Source organism: Solanum tuberosum, unplaced genomic scaffold (genome assembly GCF_000226075.1).
Source record: "Solanum tuberosum cultivar DM 1-3 516 R44 unplaced genomic scaffold, SolTub_3.0 scf00555, whole genome shotgun sequence".
Taxonomy (NCBI): domain Eukaryota; kingdom Viridiplantae; phylum Streptophyta; class Magnoliopsida; order Solanales; family Solanaceae; genus Solanum; species Solanum tuberosum.
Genome location: NW_006239476.1, coordinates 73,523 through 91,476, shown reverse-complemented (window position 1 = coordinate 91,476; position 17,954 = coordinate 73,523). Strand labels below are relative to the sequence as shown.

General features: G+C 32.8%; 2 protein-coding genes across 2 annotated transcripts; both read left to right on the top strand.

Annotated features, from left to right (window-relative positions):
• Positions 1 to 1,958: 1,958 nt before the first annotated feature.
• LOC102601922 (uncharacterized) lies at positions 1,959 to 5,340 on the top strand. Its single transcript, XM_006365460.2, has 9 exons — positions 1,959 to 2,082; positions 2,154 to 2,243; positions 2,465 to 2,842; positions 3,284 to 3,687; positions 3,952 to 4,051; positions 4,134 to 4,193; positions 4,275 to 4,361; positions 4,467 to 4,595; positions 4,673 to 5,340. Exons 1-9 carry the CDS (start codon positions 2,020 to 2,022, stop codon positions 4,973 to 4,975), a joined length of 1,614 nt encoding a protein of 537 aa, XP_006365522.2. The 5' UTR covers positions 1,959 to 2,019; the 3' UTR covers positions 4,976 to 5,340.
• A 731-nt stretch (positions 5,341 to 6,071) lies between these two features.
• LOC102591324 (plastid division protein PDV2) lies at positions 6,072 to 11,872 on the top strand. Its single transcript, XM_006365432.2, has 2 exons — positions 6,072 to 6,469; positions 11,032 to 11,872. Exons 1-2 carry the CDS (start codon positions 6,248 to 6,250, stop codon positions 11,644 to 11,646), a joined length of 837 nt encoding a protein of 278 aa, XP_006365494.1. The 5' UTR covers positions 6,072 to 6,247; the 3' UTR covers positions 11,647 to 11,872.
• Positions 11,873 to 17,954: the final 6,082 nt, after the last annotated feature.

Here is a 17,954-nt window from a genome sequence, read left to right as displayed (position 1 = left end):
TCCTCAGTTTTAAGGTTTAGATTCATGACTTCAGATAAAGGTTAATCTATAACGAATTATATTCATCTCGTCACACTTTTTTTATTATATATAATCACAACATAAATTGTTGACAAATGAATATTACTAGACTAGTCATTTCAATTTCTCACATTCTTTTTGCAATTGCTTTGACCCTTCACCTTTCAGCCCTTTTGAGGTGATCTCTTGTTAGTGCATCTCCTTGAAGGATAAAGCCCACCAACTTACTTTTTTAAATATATCCATTCCTTTTCCCCCACAACTACGTACTGATAAGATTTGTTTCCCCCCGTGATTGGATTTGGGTGATATGATCTTATTTTACGGTGTTATAATGAAATGATTTAAAAGAACAGTTAAGGAGAAGACCTTATAAAACGACAGAGACATATATATATACAAGTTTTAATTTAAAGGAAATGCGAAGTACTTGTGAGGTATTGTGACGACCATGATAGAGGGCAAGTCAGAGAAGGATTGACAAACTTCTAGGATAATAAGTTTTTAATTAAGAAGTGTGCATATGATACATTAGGCGAATCATACATGAGACACATTGGATTAAAGCAGACAATACGTGTCATGATTTTGAATCGTGACATTACTTAGCTAATTAGTTAAACTAAATTACATCTCTAATTTTAGTTAGCACATTAGCATTGTATCTTTATATCATGATTAACGACCATTATATTGGTTTTTTGAATGTAGCTCAAATTAAAGAAGTAGCTAGCTTGTCCACGTTAGTTCTCATTTGAAATAAAATTGGGAACATGTTCATGTGTAAGCTAGGAGGACCTTTCAATTTATAAAATCAGTCCTTTCCTGTCGGATATATATGTTAAGTGATAGTACTGCTTCTTATAATGTCAATTTTAAAGCTAGTACATACATTAAATACGTTATACAATTTCCTTTTGTCATTTGGTAATAATTGGGCAAATGCATTAAAGAAAAAACTTTGGTACTTCTTTAGCCTAGTGTATATTCCAAAGTCTAAAATGTGACTTTGTTGAAATAAAAAAGGTTACCAGCTAATTTACTTCTTTTAATGCAACAAAAGGCTCCCGGCCCCTTTTCATAAAAGTAGTCCACTAAAAAGGTAGTATTGCTTTCTAAGTGACTAGTCAAAGCCTCACCAACAAAGAATAATATTGTGCAAAATATAGGATCCAAACTTCATCTAATAAAAAATATCTGTTTTATTTCGCAAGGTATTTCATTTGGATATCGCTATTTAACTTTGCATTTTTTTTTCACGTCTATTCATTTTGAAACAACTTCAGAGATGCAAAAGCCTAGTGTTGTCTGAACTTCAGCTATATCTACATGAACATTAGCCGAAAATGACTCAAATTTAGCATATGTCTGAATTTCAGCTACAATATGAAACTTCACACATTTGTGTGAGGTTCAAGTCTAACTTCAGTCACCGCATTTCTAAAGTTATTCCAAAGTGAATAGACTTGCAAATTTTTACGCACTTGAATGATGATCCAAATACGAGATGATTAAACAAAAAGTAAAGGGTAGTGAAAGACTCAAAATAAGCCACACGTTTAAAGAAACCTCAAGTGAATGAATGCATGCGCTCATAATTCATAAATATAAGACCATACCTTGGAGTGAAAAATATGAAATGCTACTAACAATCAGAGTGAACCACTAGATATATATATATAATTGAGTATTATTTTAGGAAACTTGTGGTGACTGGGTAAGTAGTCTCAATATTTAAAGTATTGTTGTTGTTACCAATTTAATGTTTCTTGGAATTTGTCACAACTTGTTTTTCTTGCTTCTGTTTGGGTAGATGTACATCTTTTGTTATACATAGCTGCAATTAATGCTCTGTTTCAGTAAATTTTATTTTTAAATTTGTAGGGTCTTTTCCAATATGCTTAATTATTTTCTCTACTCTACTTATAACACTCTGCTATACTACTTGTCATGTTAAAATGACAGAACTTTCACATTGACATGCAGTTTAATTAATTGATGAAGACAATGGAGGAAGAAAAGATTAGTGAATTGTGCAAATATTCACACCATCTTGATTTGGTAAGACTTTATTAATTTACCATTACCTTTGAGTGTTGGATTGAGGCGTAGTTCATTGTTGTTGTAAATAGGATACTGGGATAGAAAAGAAGTATGTTGAGCTGAAGAAGAGACAATTATATGGCGGCAGACGCCATGATTCTTCTAAGGAAGAGATTGATGTAAGAAGTTTGTTTACCTGATTTTCTTCTTTTTTTTGTACTTGTTCTGCTTCTTGTTTACTTTAATGTGTTGAAATAATTGCAAAGGAAAAGTTTTGGTGATATGAAGTCATTCTCCGCGTTTTGATGGAAAATATTTTTAGTCATACCAAATACACCAATGCTGGCTGAATTGTTCTGTCTATAGTAATTTATGTTTGATTCTTATTCTTAACTTTCAGCATGCTCATGAGGATTTGGTTAGAGAAATTGCTCTTCTGGAGCTGGAAATTATGTGTTTGGAAAAGTATCTTCTTTCAATGTATCGGAAAACATTCGCCAAGCGATTAGAACCACTGTCCATGAAGGATGATAGAATAAAAACTAATTCAACTCCCAATGAAAAGAAGTTTGCACAAGTGAAGGAGACTATTTTGCCTACTTTGAGTAATGCAATCAAAGAATGTGATGATGACAAACAAAAATTAGTTGACTCAACCATTTTGAGATGCCATTCTTCCCTATCACATGCTGCTTGTTCATTCAGAGCTTCACCTTCAGTTGCAGCTCTTGCTGATGCTGTAGACTCATACCATTCTATGCCTTTATCAATGCTGGAGGTAATTATACTGCTAGAAAAAAATATCATTTTTAAGTTTTGCAACTCTTAACTATAATTCTATACTTGGAGCAACAGAGGGAGGCCTCCTAACCTTGTTCCGAGCCAGTGACATAGTCGAGTGTAATGCACTGGATTTGAGTGTGACACCCTCCTACATTGGATAGGAGCTAGAGAGAGGCCTAGGCAGTTTATAAGTGGTTTGCAACCCTTCACCTCACGAGTTAACTTTTGGGGATGAAGTTAAGTGTCTCCCTAACATTAGTCTCGAGCTTTTGGCTAAAATGGGCGTAAAACAACCTGTACCTTACTGCTAACTAGATAATAATCTTAATTTAGTTTTATTTCATTTACCACACTCTGCACATAATACAAGAACTAAGTTTTGTTAATATGCACTGTAGAGTAACTAATAATTTATATCTTATTATGTTGCAACCAGCATGCTCAACCATCAACTTCAAACAGGAGTCTCACGGAGCATCATGTTACTAGTTGTTCTAATAATCTTTATGATTACTCGCCAAGCCGGTTGTCTGAGGAAATGATCAAGTGCATTTCAGCCATATATTGTCAGCTTGCTGATCCACCTTTATTCAGTCGTGATTTAAGTTCGTCTCCCATCTCAGTATCATCATCAACACTTGAATCTTTTCCTCAAGCTCAGAGTGATATGAAGGGACATCAATGCATAGAAAATTCACCTTCCAATTTGTTGAGCAATCCTTTCCACTTTGAAGACTCAAAGGGATTTAGCGGATTCATTGTTAGAATGGTTGAGGTGCAACGACTGTGTCGAGATAGTCAGAGCTTAGATGGTGTTGAACAAATGCTGAAACAATTTAGGTAAAGCCTTTTAACTCAATTTGTACTTTATATTATACCTCTTACATACAAACCAACAAAATCTTAAACCACTCTTCTGCATTATGATGATTATAAGTACATTTACATGACTATTGATGGTATTTTCGTATTGATAGCTTCTGCCTTCTATAAAAAGTTGTTCATTACATGGAGAAATTAAATTTCTGTTTGGTGTAACTTTTGATCGTTCAATAAGCTTGCAGAATTGTGCAACTCTGAATAATCTTGAACTTGCCAATGCAGGTACCTAGTCTCAAAATTGGAAGAAGTTGCCCCCAAGGAAATGAGACATGAAGAGAAACTAGCCTTTTGGATTAATGTCCACAATGCATTAGTAATGCATGTAAGATTTCTGTACCTAAGAGTTATCCCAAGACCTTTTTTACTATGCGATAAATTATGAACCAGCATCGTGTATGTTACAGGCATTTTTGGTTCATGGGATTCCAAGAAGTAATCTCAAGAGAGCATCTTTACTTCTTAAGGTAAGAAAATTCTGCTAAAATGAATCAGTTTTTGCTGTGTAACTGGCTCTTTATAACTCAGTAAACTTTTTCATTTTTCAGTCAGCTTACAATATTGGAGGGAATACAGTAAGTGTGGACATGATTCAGAATTCTATACTACAATGCCAGTTGCCTCGTCCCGGTCAGGTAACTAATCAAATTCAGTTCCTGTTTCTGTAGTACTTGAGAGAGCTCATGTTACTACATTTCCTCCTTGAATTCATATGTATTAATTTTTCCTGTACGAAACAGTGGCTTCAGTCATTTTTCTTTACGAAACAAAGATTTAAGGCTGGCGATGCAAGAAGAGGATATGCAATTGAGCATCCAGATCCTCGCCTACGCTTTGCTCTTTGCTCAGGAAATCATTCTGATCCTGTGGTAATACACTGACATTTCATCCAAACTATCTTTTTTCCTGTTTTGCCTAAAACTGATGATATCTTGTACATATGCAGCTTCGTTTGTACACATCGATGAGAGTATTCGAAGAACTAGAAGTGGCTAAAGATGATTACATTCAGGCAAACATAAGGGTACACAAAGAACAAAAACTAGTCCTTCCAAAAAATGTGGAATCTTATGTTAAAGAAGTGAATGTGAGTCCATCTGGTTTGTTCGAAACGATAGAGTTAGCATTACCTTCTTATTTGAGGAAGAAATTTCAGCAGCCCAAGCAACAAAATTTGTGGAAGAAAATTGATTGGATTCCTCACAACTTCAGTTTCAGATACCTTATTTCAAGTGAATTGGTTGAATGATCAGTTTCAAAGTTTTGAATGTCAGATGAATCACAATCAAAGGGGTTATTCAGATTGAAAAGTGGTTCAATTTTGTGATATATTTGAACTTGTTGTTTAACAAAAGTGCTATAGTTGTGATTCAACTGTCATTCCTAATGACTAATGAGTGTATCCTCATTTTCATAAGTTAGTTTGTAACAATTTGGATGGTCCAAACCTCATTTATTCTCTTGTTTTTCTATTTTTCTTTGTTGTTGAGAGTTTTTCATTGGTTATTGTAGCTCTAAGCAGAAGAATTGTATGCAAAAGCCTAAAGGCAGTTGGGCACTATAAACAAGTGGTGTTGTAAATTATAAAGGAGTGAATAGGTTAAATTTACTTCAGTTTTGTGAGTTTTATATTTAAACTATTAGGTGTTTTCATTATCTTTAACTATAACCCCTTTTAGATTTAAAAAGCCTCAATCAAATATGAAAAAATATGTGGGATAATTTGCCGAGAGTTGAGTGAAGATGAAAAAAAATAACAACTAAATCTGATCAGAGACTCCTTTCATATATTGGTTGAAATATATGAAAGAGTACTTAACTAGATGCGTGGCAAATGCAGAAAGGACTATAGTCAACTATTGAACCATTCAACGTTAGTCAAACCAAAAAACTTGTTAGACCATTTGAGAATTAGCTCCAAAACCTCCTGCTTACTCTCGGAACAAAGTCTGTCGATATCATGTCAAATTAGATCTTGAAACTAATTCACACCTCAAAAACTAGTTGTCGATTTTGTTGTTATTAATTTCATTACTTTCCTTGCATCCACATTTTCAAAAAATTAATATAATTTAAATTAATTGATTTATTTTTTTGTGACCTCATAAACAAATAGTTAATGAAAGATAAAACTAATAAAGTAAAAGTAACAAGCTTCAAGTACTATCGTTATTCATTAATTATAACCCAAAATAAATAGCAACAGTGATCGTGGACCACAAAAATAATTTCCGAAAATCAAATGTTTGTTGGAGATATATTAGTTTCAGGTAAAGGACAAAATCGACAATTAGAAAATTTGTTTTGTTTTTTTTTTGTTAAGAGGGTTTATATAGAAAAAAGAAAAGCTCTAATGTCATCTCTTTAGTTTCAAGAAAGCACCACAATCACTTGTATTTCGCTTCTTCTTTTTTCTTTTGTCACTTTCTTGCCACTTCTTTGTCCTCATTGCAGAAACCCCATTTGCGCAAAATTCAAGATTTTCAATTTGCAGAACCCAAAAATCAAGAATCTTTAAGTTATGGATGAAGATAGAATAGGATTAGTACTGGCTAGAATCTCTGAGCTGAGGGTAGAGATAACGAATTGTATTCATAAAGCATCTAAGAAAGATGAAGTGGAATCTGGAAATGGAGAAGACCCAGATGGGAAAACCCATGAGGATGATGATGAAGCAGTGGATTGCTTGTTGAAGATTAAGGATGCTCTTGAATCACTTGAAGCCCAAGTGTCTTCTTTGCAGGTCTCTTCTTGATACTTGTTCTACTTCAAATTTGAACCTTGGAATTTTTACCCTGTTTGGGTAAATGTGTGATTATTGAAGATTTTTATGTGTAGCTGACTGACTCCAATTAGTTTGAGATTGAGGGGTTGTAGTTATTTTTTATATGCTACAGAATTTTGCAAGATTTTCAATTTTCTTGATTTGATAGGCAAGGCGGCGCCTAATCTAGGGTTCAACCCTGGGAGGGGTGTACATAGCTCGGTTTGGTTTGATTTTTCATTAAAAAAAATCTAAATCAATTATGTCGGTTTATTAAATCTAAAAATCAAACCAAACCACATAAAAGTCGGTTTTTTCGGTTTCGACTTTACTCGGTTCTTTTGATTTTTTCAGTTTTTTACAACTATACGGTGTTTGAAAAAAATAGATCCAATATATTTTCACTTACATGTGTGATAAGCTAAACTTAAAAAATGTTAAATGAATAGAAATTTTCGAAAAGACGGTAAAATTCACATGAGTACAAAATGAAAGAGTAGAAGGAATTGAGTGAATTTGTATGAGTGCATCACATAAATTTATAGGCAGAGGTTGCCTTCATTGTAGTGAGTAGGGGTGTACATAGGTCGGTTTGGTTTGGTTTGGTTTTTTATTAAAAAAACCTAAATCAATTATGTCGGTTTATTAAATCTAAAAATCAAACCAAACCACATAAAAGTCGGTTTTTTCGGTTTCGACTTTACTCGGTTCTTTTGATTTTTTCAGTTTTTTACAACTATACGGTGTTTGAAAAAAATAGATCCAATATATTTTCACTTACATGTGTGATAAGCTAAACTTAAAAAATGTTAAATGAATAGAAATTTTCGAAAAGACGGTAAAATTCACATGAGTACAAAATATTTTTTTTTGAAATATCAACGCTCATTATATTAAATTAATAAGATTAAAGGCTACATGCAAACTGAATACAAAACAAAATATTTACAAAGTAAATTGTTAACTTTGAATTTCAAAAAACTATAACAATATAATTGTAACTTCGGATCTAAATACAAAATAAATATTTACAAATTTTACAAGCCCATAATTGAAATAAAATATATAAACATTGAAAACTATAAACTAACTAAAAATATATTAACAAAGTAGATTATAAATAATATTTTTTATTAATATTTACAAAATTTCCAAGCCCAAATTTGAAATAAAATATATAAACATTGAAAACTATAAACTAACTAAAAATATATTAACAAAGTAAATTATAAATAATAATTTTTTTATCTATAAATAATTATATATATATATATTATGTCGGTTTGGTTTGGGATCGGTTTAATTTTTTTTCTTTTAATACCAAACCAAGAGTGGTCGGTTTTTTTTTCAACCGCCGACCCAAACCACAAATCAGTTTTTTTTTTCGGTTTGATTTGGTTCGTCGGTTCGGTTTGACTTTACGGTTTGACCTGTACACCCCTAGTTCAACCTTAATGAGTAGTTGCTAGAAGCTTTGTTTGATTTTCTTAACTCACTTGCATCGAATTTCTTGGTGGGGTTTCTGTAGTTTTGTTTTTCTTCTTTCAAAATCGGGGTAGGGAAAAATGGGGAGGGGATTACAATGTGGGGAATCGAACCTCACCAACAATATGGAAGTTCAGGTAGCCTAGCCAACCGTCTGAGCTTTGTAGTCTGGTTTATCTGTTGTGCTATGAACATATTTGCTTTAGGTAATTTTCCTGTGTGTGATTACTGTGATTAGTGATTTCTATTGTTCTCTTGTTGATGCTTTTATTGCGCATTAGGGAGCAATATGTTTTAAAGTTTTTAGAGTTGAAATTTAGGATACAAATTTGATGGTTAGCCTAAGGTTATTTTTTCTGGATGGGAACCTGTGGTTGGATATTCGTATTGAATTTTCTTCGGTGAGATTAAGTAATGTATAATGTTGAATTAGATGGACTTAACATGGTTTAGATTTGTATCATGAAGTGGATAAAAGTCTTCTTGACAGAAATGGATGAGAAGTTCTCCGTTTCGATAAATTATCGTGTGTGTTCTTCAGTTCCAATGAAATGTATAGAATTTCAGGATTTGACATGCAGTTATACATCTGACTCTAATGCTGTTGCACATTACCATATACACACACGCTGATGACCGAGATATCCGCGCCTCTACCCTTCTCCAATCAAGCACCAGAGTTTTTTGTTTGTGGCACAATGGCAGAGTTTGAAACCGTGATGTGCGCTAAATCCAACTCACATCACGACTGCAGTCCTACCACTAGACCAAAGCCCTGGGGCTCAAATGTTGTTGCACGTTGCTGTTATTTACTACTGTTAGGGTTTGTACATTTTGTTAACTTTGCTATGGCCTATGTACATAATGTGTATATATCTACTCCACGTAACATGAAGTCATTTTGAATTTGGTAGAGTTAAGTGGAGCCAGCCGTTTTCAAATTCTTCGGTGAGATAAGTGGGACTTAGGTGGTTTAAAGTTACCTGAGCAGACTATTGACTATTGTATGCAACTTTGAGTTCACGGTCAAATGTTAAATGGTAGTCTTTGAATCTACTTTTTTGTGAGATGAAGTGTCTGACTCTGTCTGTATGTTGCAAGACAAATCGGAGCTCAAAATCCTGACCAACCTTAATGTGGATAAAGTTCTTAGCACCCTTAAAAGCAATCCAGTTGAGATTTGAGTGACAAATCTTGTGTCTTCAATTACTTTTGTATACAAGCGATGAAGGGCCTACAGAGGAGAGGGTAAAGAGGTAGGAGAATGTAGCTCCGGGTGGGAATAGAACCTTTGCCTATTGTAGTGCAAGTGAACCTGGATATTATTACTTATATTGTGATTTTCTCATCTCTCTTTGAAGCTAAAGATTTTGAGGTGCTACTTTTTACTACTCACTAATCCTTGAAATATAACTTACCTGAACGACCTTCCCCTAAAATTGTTGACTTTTTAAATTGATTCCATCAATGATGTGAATGCTGATTCCTAGCTCTAGCAGTCTCTTTGTAGGTCAAGTAGATACCTGATTTTAGACGCCGTTTCATAAACGAGACCAGTCATGCTATTCTAACAAGAGAAATGGAAATCTCAGTGTCGAACCCCATAATCCATCCCCTGTTTTGACACACAGCTGAAAATTGATCGGGTGTTTTGAAAAGTCTTGAATTCTCAACTACTTAACAAGAGTTCCAGCTGTGATATTTCTCATTACGAATTTGTTCTTATCATGTTACCTTTAAATTGCTTAAAGATTATTATCCAAGGTTTGATAAAGTAACTTCTGAGGGTAATGTGTTGGCAAAATATTGATCAATCAGACAGGAATTCCTAGGTCACTTTGTCATGGAGGCATGTGTTTCAAGTGATAGCGTTCTTATCTAATGTGCAAGCTAGGATCTGTTGCTAAGTGTCTGTTGCTGTTACTATGCATAGTCAACTGGAGAGTGACTGTATCATGTTGCAAGATGAATTACATTTTGCTTATGGAATAAGAACGCCACAGCCTAAATGTGTCATCACTGGCTTTCATCATAGAGTTTGAAGTTTGTATAAAAAATCTTCATGTAAATTTAGATAATTGTTTTGCTTAAATTACCTCTTGGTCGTGGCATGTTGGGCTTGGGACGGTAGCACGTGCTTGGTTGTGATGTTCCGCAGGGGGCATACTTTGTATCCTACCATCCCTAAATGCAGGGTTAAACTTTTGATCCAGTAACCACGATAGTCGATCCTGGTCCAATCATTGCAATGCCATTTATAAGCTTTAGAATTACCACTGAAACAGGCATAATCTTTGTGAAGAGGCCAGTACTAACTTTTAGTCAATTGTTCTCTCTTTATCATAAGGGCTTAATATGTGTCAACTGATGCACTTGTTTTGATATCTTTATTTCATGAAAAGTCACAAGGTGCCTCTGGTATTTACAAATGAAACGATTCGTCAATTTTAGAAGAGATTTATTTTCCTGTTAAAGACATTCTTTTGCATTTAGTTAATGGCTAGTGTCGCCCGTTACTGGTCACAGTAAAGCCAAAGGTTGTTCCCATCCCTACTGATGCCGGGTGAGATGGCAAACATCTCTTCTTTGTACGAGCCCGTCTTTATGAAAAATCTTTATATGAGGTTGGTACTTATATGTAAAAAGATAGTCTTCCTATTTGTTTCAAACTCAATGTAGTCCAATATTCCATAGCAGCAGTATTTTTTTGCCCGGGATTCTTCCAATGGTATCTGTGAGTAAATTAGTTTTCGTCTTGTCAAAAGTCCAATATCCCAATGCTCTGCAGTATTTTCTTGTTCCCTAAGGATTCAATGGCCTATGCCTCTTCCGAAAAACAGTATTTCTGAGTAACTTAGTGAAACTCCTTATCCCAGTTGCCTGCCTGAGATCATTGACTGCATCCTCTAAAGTTGTTATTATCTTGCTCTCTGTTTTTACATGTATACAACAAGGCTTTTATGGCATTCTTTTTGTTTTCGAATTTATGCATTTCAACTATGTTGTCCCCCTTTATTGAAGCTATACCTCATTGCCTTTAATTTCGAATGTTTCAGGCACTACAAGAGCAACAATGGTATGAAAAAGAAGCAGCGCTGGCTGAGATTGGTTATAGTCAAGAAAAATTGCTCCAGACACTGAAAGGGTACGAAGGCAAGGATTATCAAGTCATACACGAGGCAATTGCTTTTGTTTCTGAAACAGTAGAAGACAACAACGATCTTCTACTTCCTCCTTACCCTAGCAGACCTTCTCGTACCCTGGTGTCAGACAAGGGTTATGGTGTACACTTGCCATCTGCACGGAAACTCACTCAAAATGGGGTAACTGGTAGCCACAACCACCATTCCAGGAAAGATGTCGATGAAGCTAACCATGAAAGATCCGAGCCTAAAAGCCCATTAAGAATGGTAAAATTCTTCCTCAGTGCAGCAGCCAAGACAGCACTCACAGTTGTTGGTGTAATATCTGTCTTGACTTTGGCTGGATTCGAGCCTCAGATAAAGAAACGGGATAATCAGATCAATGTTTCAAACTTGTTTCAACAGGTGGCAAGCAGAAAAGTCCCCGTTGTTGAAAATGGTGAAAATCAGTGCGTCGTGAAAGAGAGAGTTGAGATCCCATTTGAATCAGTTGTGGCTACTCCAGATGTAAATTATGGCTGTGGATGAAAGGTTGTTCGTTTTTCTGTTTTCTTTTCGTGTAAATCCCACTTAAGTTTTTGACTCTATTAACCCTGTGTGGCCTGACAATGTAATTTGTCTTAGCTAGAGAAAGTTCAGTCAGAAAATAAATTTCTCACATCTCTCATTGTGCCCTGTATTCCTGATTTGATATCCTTTACTTGAGTCGAGGGTCTATCGAAACTATATGGATACACTCTATCCTCTTCAGACTTCACTTGTGCGATTATGTTGTTATCTCAATGTGCCTTGCGCCTCATAACTTACTCTGCATGTTTGTTTTTTTCCAATTGTCAATGAGTGTTATGTATTATTTCTTTATTTTAAAATTGATCCTACTCGCGAGCGACGTTATCCTACAATATTTAAGAAAATTGGTGACCTGGGAAATGCATGGCAGTGAGTTGTGAGTTAAGGTTTTTGTCTTTTTTTGTGTTTTCGTATTATCTGTGTGTCCCTTGATAGATCTGCTGTAGATTTGCCAACTTATTTCATTACTATAATGTCGCACGAATGGATTGAATAAACAAGTTGGTGTTTTATTAAATGAAGGGACAGAATTGTTGCACATTCATGTTTTGGCTCACCTGAAATTTGAAGACTTTTTAAGTATCACAGCAACTTCCTACAGACAAAAGCACATGCTAGCTATCCAATTATTGAGTTGAAATTACAAGAGTTGGTTTAATAATTTACTGTTATTTTTCCTTTTTTCTACAAAACCAAGATAAGATAATTTTGTTGGCTGTTGCACTTTCTTGGGCCCTTCTTGTTGTGCAATTGGCAATTTTATACTCTAGTTTATGCACATGGATATATAAGAGACTCTAACTCAAGACATCTGATTAAGGAGCAAAGAGTACTTACTATTCAACCACAACTTTTGTTGGTCTAGACTCTGTATCACTCAAAGCTGGAAGCTACTAATAAGCTAAGTTAAAACAAATACCATAAATTATTAGTTGAACAATAATTGCACTTCAATTCCCAAATTAGTTAAATTGGTCTATCACAATTGACATTTCGTAGTACTTGTCCAGTTGTCCTTCCTGATTATTATAATGTCCCAAACTTCCAATTATATGATGGACTTATTTGGACCAACTAATTAAATCACGAGTATATAAAAAAAATTATGTTCAATAAGGATGGGTACAAAATTTCAAAATTCTAGTACCAATCCTTAATTTAACATCATGCGCTAACTGCTTAATACTATCAACAATTTGCAAGAAATGGGAACTTCCTATTTAAAAGCATACTTCTTTTTTCTGGGAATTTCCTTTGCAAATTTAATACTCCCCATTCTTGAATGGTACTCGTAGGTCTGTTCACTTTTACTTGTATTATTTTTGATTTGTCACTTTTTACATATCAAAAAAAGACTATGGTTTACTCTTAGCATTAATTACTTATTCTCCGAATCATTCTATGATTTAATACTAAAAATTAATTAATAGAGATAGTGTGATAAAATTATCATGTTAGATTATTTTCGTAATAAGTATATCAAGTCCAGATATAACAAATAAAAGTGAATGAACAGAGTATTACTCTGACAAAATCAACATGCATTTGTGTTACAATATACATATAGGACATTTGGGAATGCCTACCATCCATTCTATTTCAACATATACAGAATTACATGCTAGTATTAATACCAAACATAAATTGATTTCTTCATGTGTTACGCAAGATCTTTTCACTTTCACTAACTATTAATAAACTCACCCATAAAATATGATATGAGATCTCTCGATTCTTAACTAAACGTTTCAAATTAAGTCTTGAGATAATAAACTTCTGGATAAGGAAGCATTTTCCCTTAGCGTGCCTACCCATACAAGTCCATAGTAAACAATAAGTGAGTTGCGAATACCAAATGACTATATCGAAAAAAATTACATATAATTTTCCTCCGACATCCTTGGTCATTTTAAATCATATGACGCTGATTGATATATATAAATTTTGAATCCCTGAAAGAAAACTTCTAGTATTGTAGTGGCAAAGGTGACTCGAAAACTTCAGGTCTCAGGTTCAAATCCTTAGTATGACAATTGTGCATTTTCTTGAATTTTCTTGTTAATATTCCTGACGACCCGGTTACTATATTACAGTAATCATTAAGAGCTGTGCTTGCTTTAACAGCAAGTACACACATATCTTGAAGTGAAAGCGGGGTTTGCAATTTAGAAACCGGCAAAAAAAAATAAAGCTGACCAAGCTGCAAGATTTCATCTTTGGCTAATTGAGGAACTAATGAATTGACATTCATGGCTTCTGAGCTACAAAGGAAGTTATCAGGGTTTTGGATAAGGATCTCGCCGGCGGTAATGGGTTGCCGGAATTCTTGAAGTTTTCCGTTCATCTGAATCACCATGGCTACTTTTGTAACTGGCAAATTCATTATGCTTCCATTTTGTTTTGTCATCAATGGTGATGATGTACAAATACCCATTTCAACTGATTTTTTTAGAAAAGAGAGAAAAAAACAGAGTATTTTTTTTAATTTTGTTGTGTGGATAGAGTTGAGGAATTGGCAGTGAAGGAGTTGTGGTTTATATAGAAGTGAAGGGCACTTTGGGTATATTCAGTGACTCGGTTTTGACCGCTAATCAAGCTCAACTAATAAGTTGTGAATACCAGAAAAAGTAGACAAAGTACTCGTGTCTATATTATATGGTGTTTTTAGCAACTAATGAAATATTCGATACCCGTTGTTATGTTTTGCTTTTCAATAGTAGAATTATATTCAACTTGTATTTTTCGAATCATGAGGACACCCAGGGCGGCTCAACGTAATTGGGGGCCTAAAGCGAAATTTCAATTCGCGGCCTAAAATATAAATACACTTCTTTTTTTTTCTTTTCTTTTTTTTTTAAATAAAAGTTAGGCATTAAGCCCTTTATTAAAATGGGTTATGTACAAGACCAGGCCCAATGTACGTATATAAATACACTTCATATACGTATTTATTCAAAAAAAAAAAAATTACACTATTAAGATGAAAATTATTAGTACTTAATATTGTTTTTTGAGTTACTAGTTTTAGGTAAGATTTTATCAACACAACATTGAAAAAACATCCTTTAAGTGAGACAATTATTATATGCATTGTTAACATAATGATATGAGTAATAAGTTGATAAAATATTAAATAAAGATAAGAGTTAGAAGTTTAGAATCATAGAATTTGACTAAAAAAGTTGATGACTTGGTATACCTCATTTTAATATGCTTAGAGTAATGCTTGAAACTAAAAATTAAAAAGAAATAAAACAGAATTTGTAATTCACTTTGTTCAACACTTTTCACTGTTAATTCTTATTTTTAACAAAGTACAAAAAATGTTAATGTGGATAAAATAATTTATTTTTAAAAAAATTATACTTTTTTATCATAAATAATTAATTTTTCTATAAAAATTTTAACACATAATTTATTCTTGACAAAAATTTGGGGGCCTAAGGCAAAGGCCTTATTTTTGAAAGCATAGAGCCGGCCCTGATGACACCTATAACCTATCAATAGGTAAGTTAATTCGTACCCAGAACGACTATTAAAGAGTACAAGTGTACACTATAAGAAAAGTGTAAATTACCTGGGGATTAGTATGAAAATCCGTAGGAACTTATTTTCCTGCAAATTTTCATACTAATCCCCAAGAAAATCTCCATGTAATTCACAGTTTTTTTGTAGTGGTAGAATTAAGCAGAATCGACACTAGACAATAAAATAAGACAGACGCGGAAGCAAACAAAATCTATATATAGTAGAATCTCTTTCAGAACCTGAAAGTCACAAGTACAGAGCTATCTAATATGAAAATATAAGTCCCAAAAGTGGACCACAACAAGCCGTCTCAAAGGCAAAAGACTAGCTAAACATAAATACAGAAGGAGGCAGGCTGATCCAGGATGTCAAGTGTCCACCCTTGTTTTCGTTCTCAAAAGCTGGAAAAGATGGCACAAATGATTACCGTTGGTAGCTTGTACTAGGATCTGCATCACGAAACAGATGCAAAATATATCATGAGTACCAAGTCAAATTATATGAATATTGACTAGTATTTTAAAATGTATATTTTTATCAAATTAACACGAGAAAATTTACGAGTTGTTGTACTTATGGAATATTTAATAAATTTTAAATATAACATATTGAGTTGATCTAATCTAATTTAATCTTAAAATGAGTTAACCTGACTTTTGAAAGAAAAACATGACAACTAATATGAACAAGCGGGATAGTAGTACATATTCTATTTGTGTTCCTGATTATGTAAACATCTATTTAATTAAATAAGAGTAAATTCGAAAAGAAAACAAATTAATGTATAAGAAATATTTGTTTTGAATTATAAAAAATATGGACTCGGAGGAGTATTAAAAGAAATATTGTGATGGGAAAATATGGAGTATAAATAATTTAACTTATAGGAATAATAGAGAGAATAATTGGAACTTTAAATTAAATTAACTAAGTTCGAGTAATTTGACACATGAAATTGTTGGAGTGTTTTCTAAGAAGACATGCAAAAGCAAAACACATAAATACACACATATAAGATGTGAAAAAATATAGTAATTAATACAGATCCACCGGCCACATTTTTTAATACTGACTTCTCTGTAGTACTGATTAATTAATTTACTTATTTGGCAAGTGGAGTGATAAAAATATTGAGGAACGAAAAGCTATAATTCCAAACAATTATTTAATGACTGAAAAAGAAAAGAAATAATAATATTTTTATAGAGCATTGAACTTTTTAGGTAGCAGAAATCCCAAGCATGCAAATGTGCAGCTATTATATGATCTTATGATTTCCAATTATACATTATCTAGAAGAATATCAATTAATTAGTTAAAGAGCATTTTTTTAAACAAATGAGCATTAATTAGACGATTACTAAATAGTTAGCTTGAATTAAATATGGACTTAGCTTTGAAAAGTAGATTTGTCGATGATTATCCAGTGGAGAGTTGCATCCAACACCAACGAAGGTTGTGGTAGAGTTATACTTACTTTTTTACTTTAGTTTAGATATTTTGATTATAAAATCGTCTTTGATAAAATATACTTTATCCTTTGATATAAGACTTTTCAATATGAATTCGAATTTATTGAACCTCAATACCTGAGTGGGTGACCAAGTGAAAATATCATTTTAATTTTGGGAAAGTTTAAACATCATTTACTAAGAAATTTACTTATCTTCTGTGGTCCATCAAATTAAAATTACAATCCTATTTGAGTGTTTAGACAACCTTCTAAGAAATTTTTTTGGGAGGAATTTGTGTTAGTTATTTATTGAAAAACCTAATTTTGGTCAACAAATTAAAGAAGAAAAATAGCAAAACTTAACAATATGAAAGACAAGCTTTTCCATAAACAATGGACATCAACGTCAAGAATTTATTCGTTTCTTGTAGTATTCCTTTATGTACGTGTTTTATAAATTGAAAGACATTTTACTTTGGTTCACACTCACCGCGTGAAATTCCGAAAATTTAATTTAGATAGTGAGTGATCCAGTGATCATCGAAAGCAAAATACATCGATAACTTCGGTATCGTAAATTATAAATGTATATTCATATGAATATTTATATCCAATCAATAAATATGATGTAATATATATTGAAAGATAAATTTTTTATTTATTTTTATTTGTTCACAATGAACTTTGCACACATAAGAAATTAAATAAAGTGCATATTAAGGACTAAGGAGTAGTGTATAGTTTTTGATGGACTTGAAAATAATTTGGAATGAGTAGTTAATATAAGGATAAAACGGAAAAAAATTCAAAATATGTCTAAACAATTAAAAGTTAAAATATATATTTAATATAGTGGTCAAATAAAAATAAAAACTTAACTATAATTACGTGTTTTTTTTTACTTTATTAAATTATTTAATACTGATAAATTGTACTACCCAAGTTCATAAGTTACCTTTAAACCTTTTTATCTTGATTCAAAATAAATATCCTTTAACATAATCAAAAGTTATTAACTGTACCGTTTCAAATTTGTACTTATTTATATATCCCTAAGAAGTCCTTTTTTCCTCATATTTTCTATGAAGAATAATTTAGTTAAAACACCTTTTTTTTGTTTCTATATTCTATACACTATATTATAAAAGAGAGTTTAGGGCCAAGTATAGTATATAATATTCAAGATTGGGATTTTTCCCAATCTTGAATATTATATATTATACTTGTGGGACTTTTAAAATTATATTTTATACCCAAGTATAATATATAATATTCAAGATTGGGA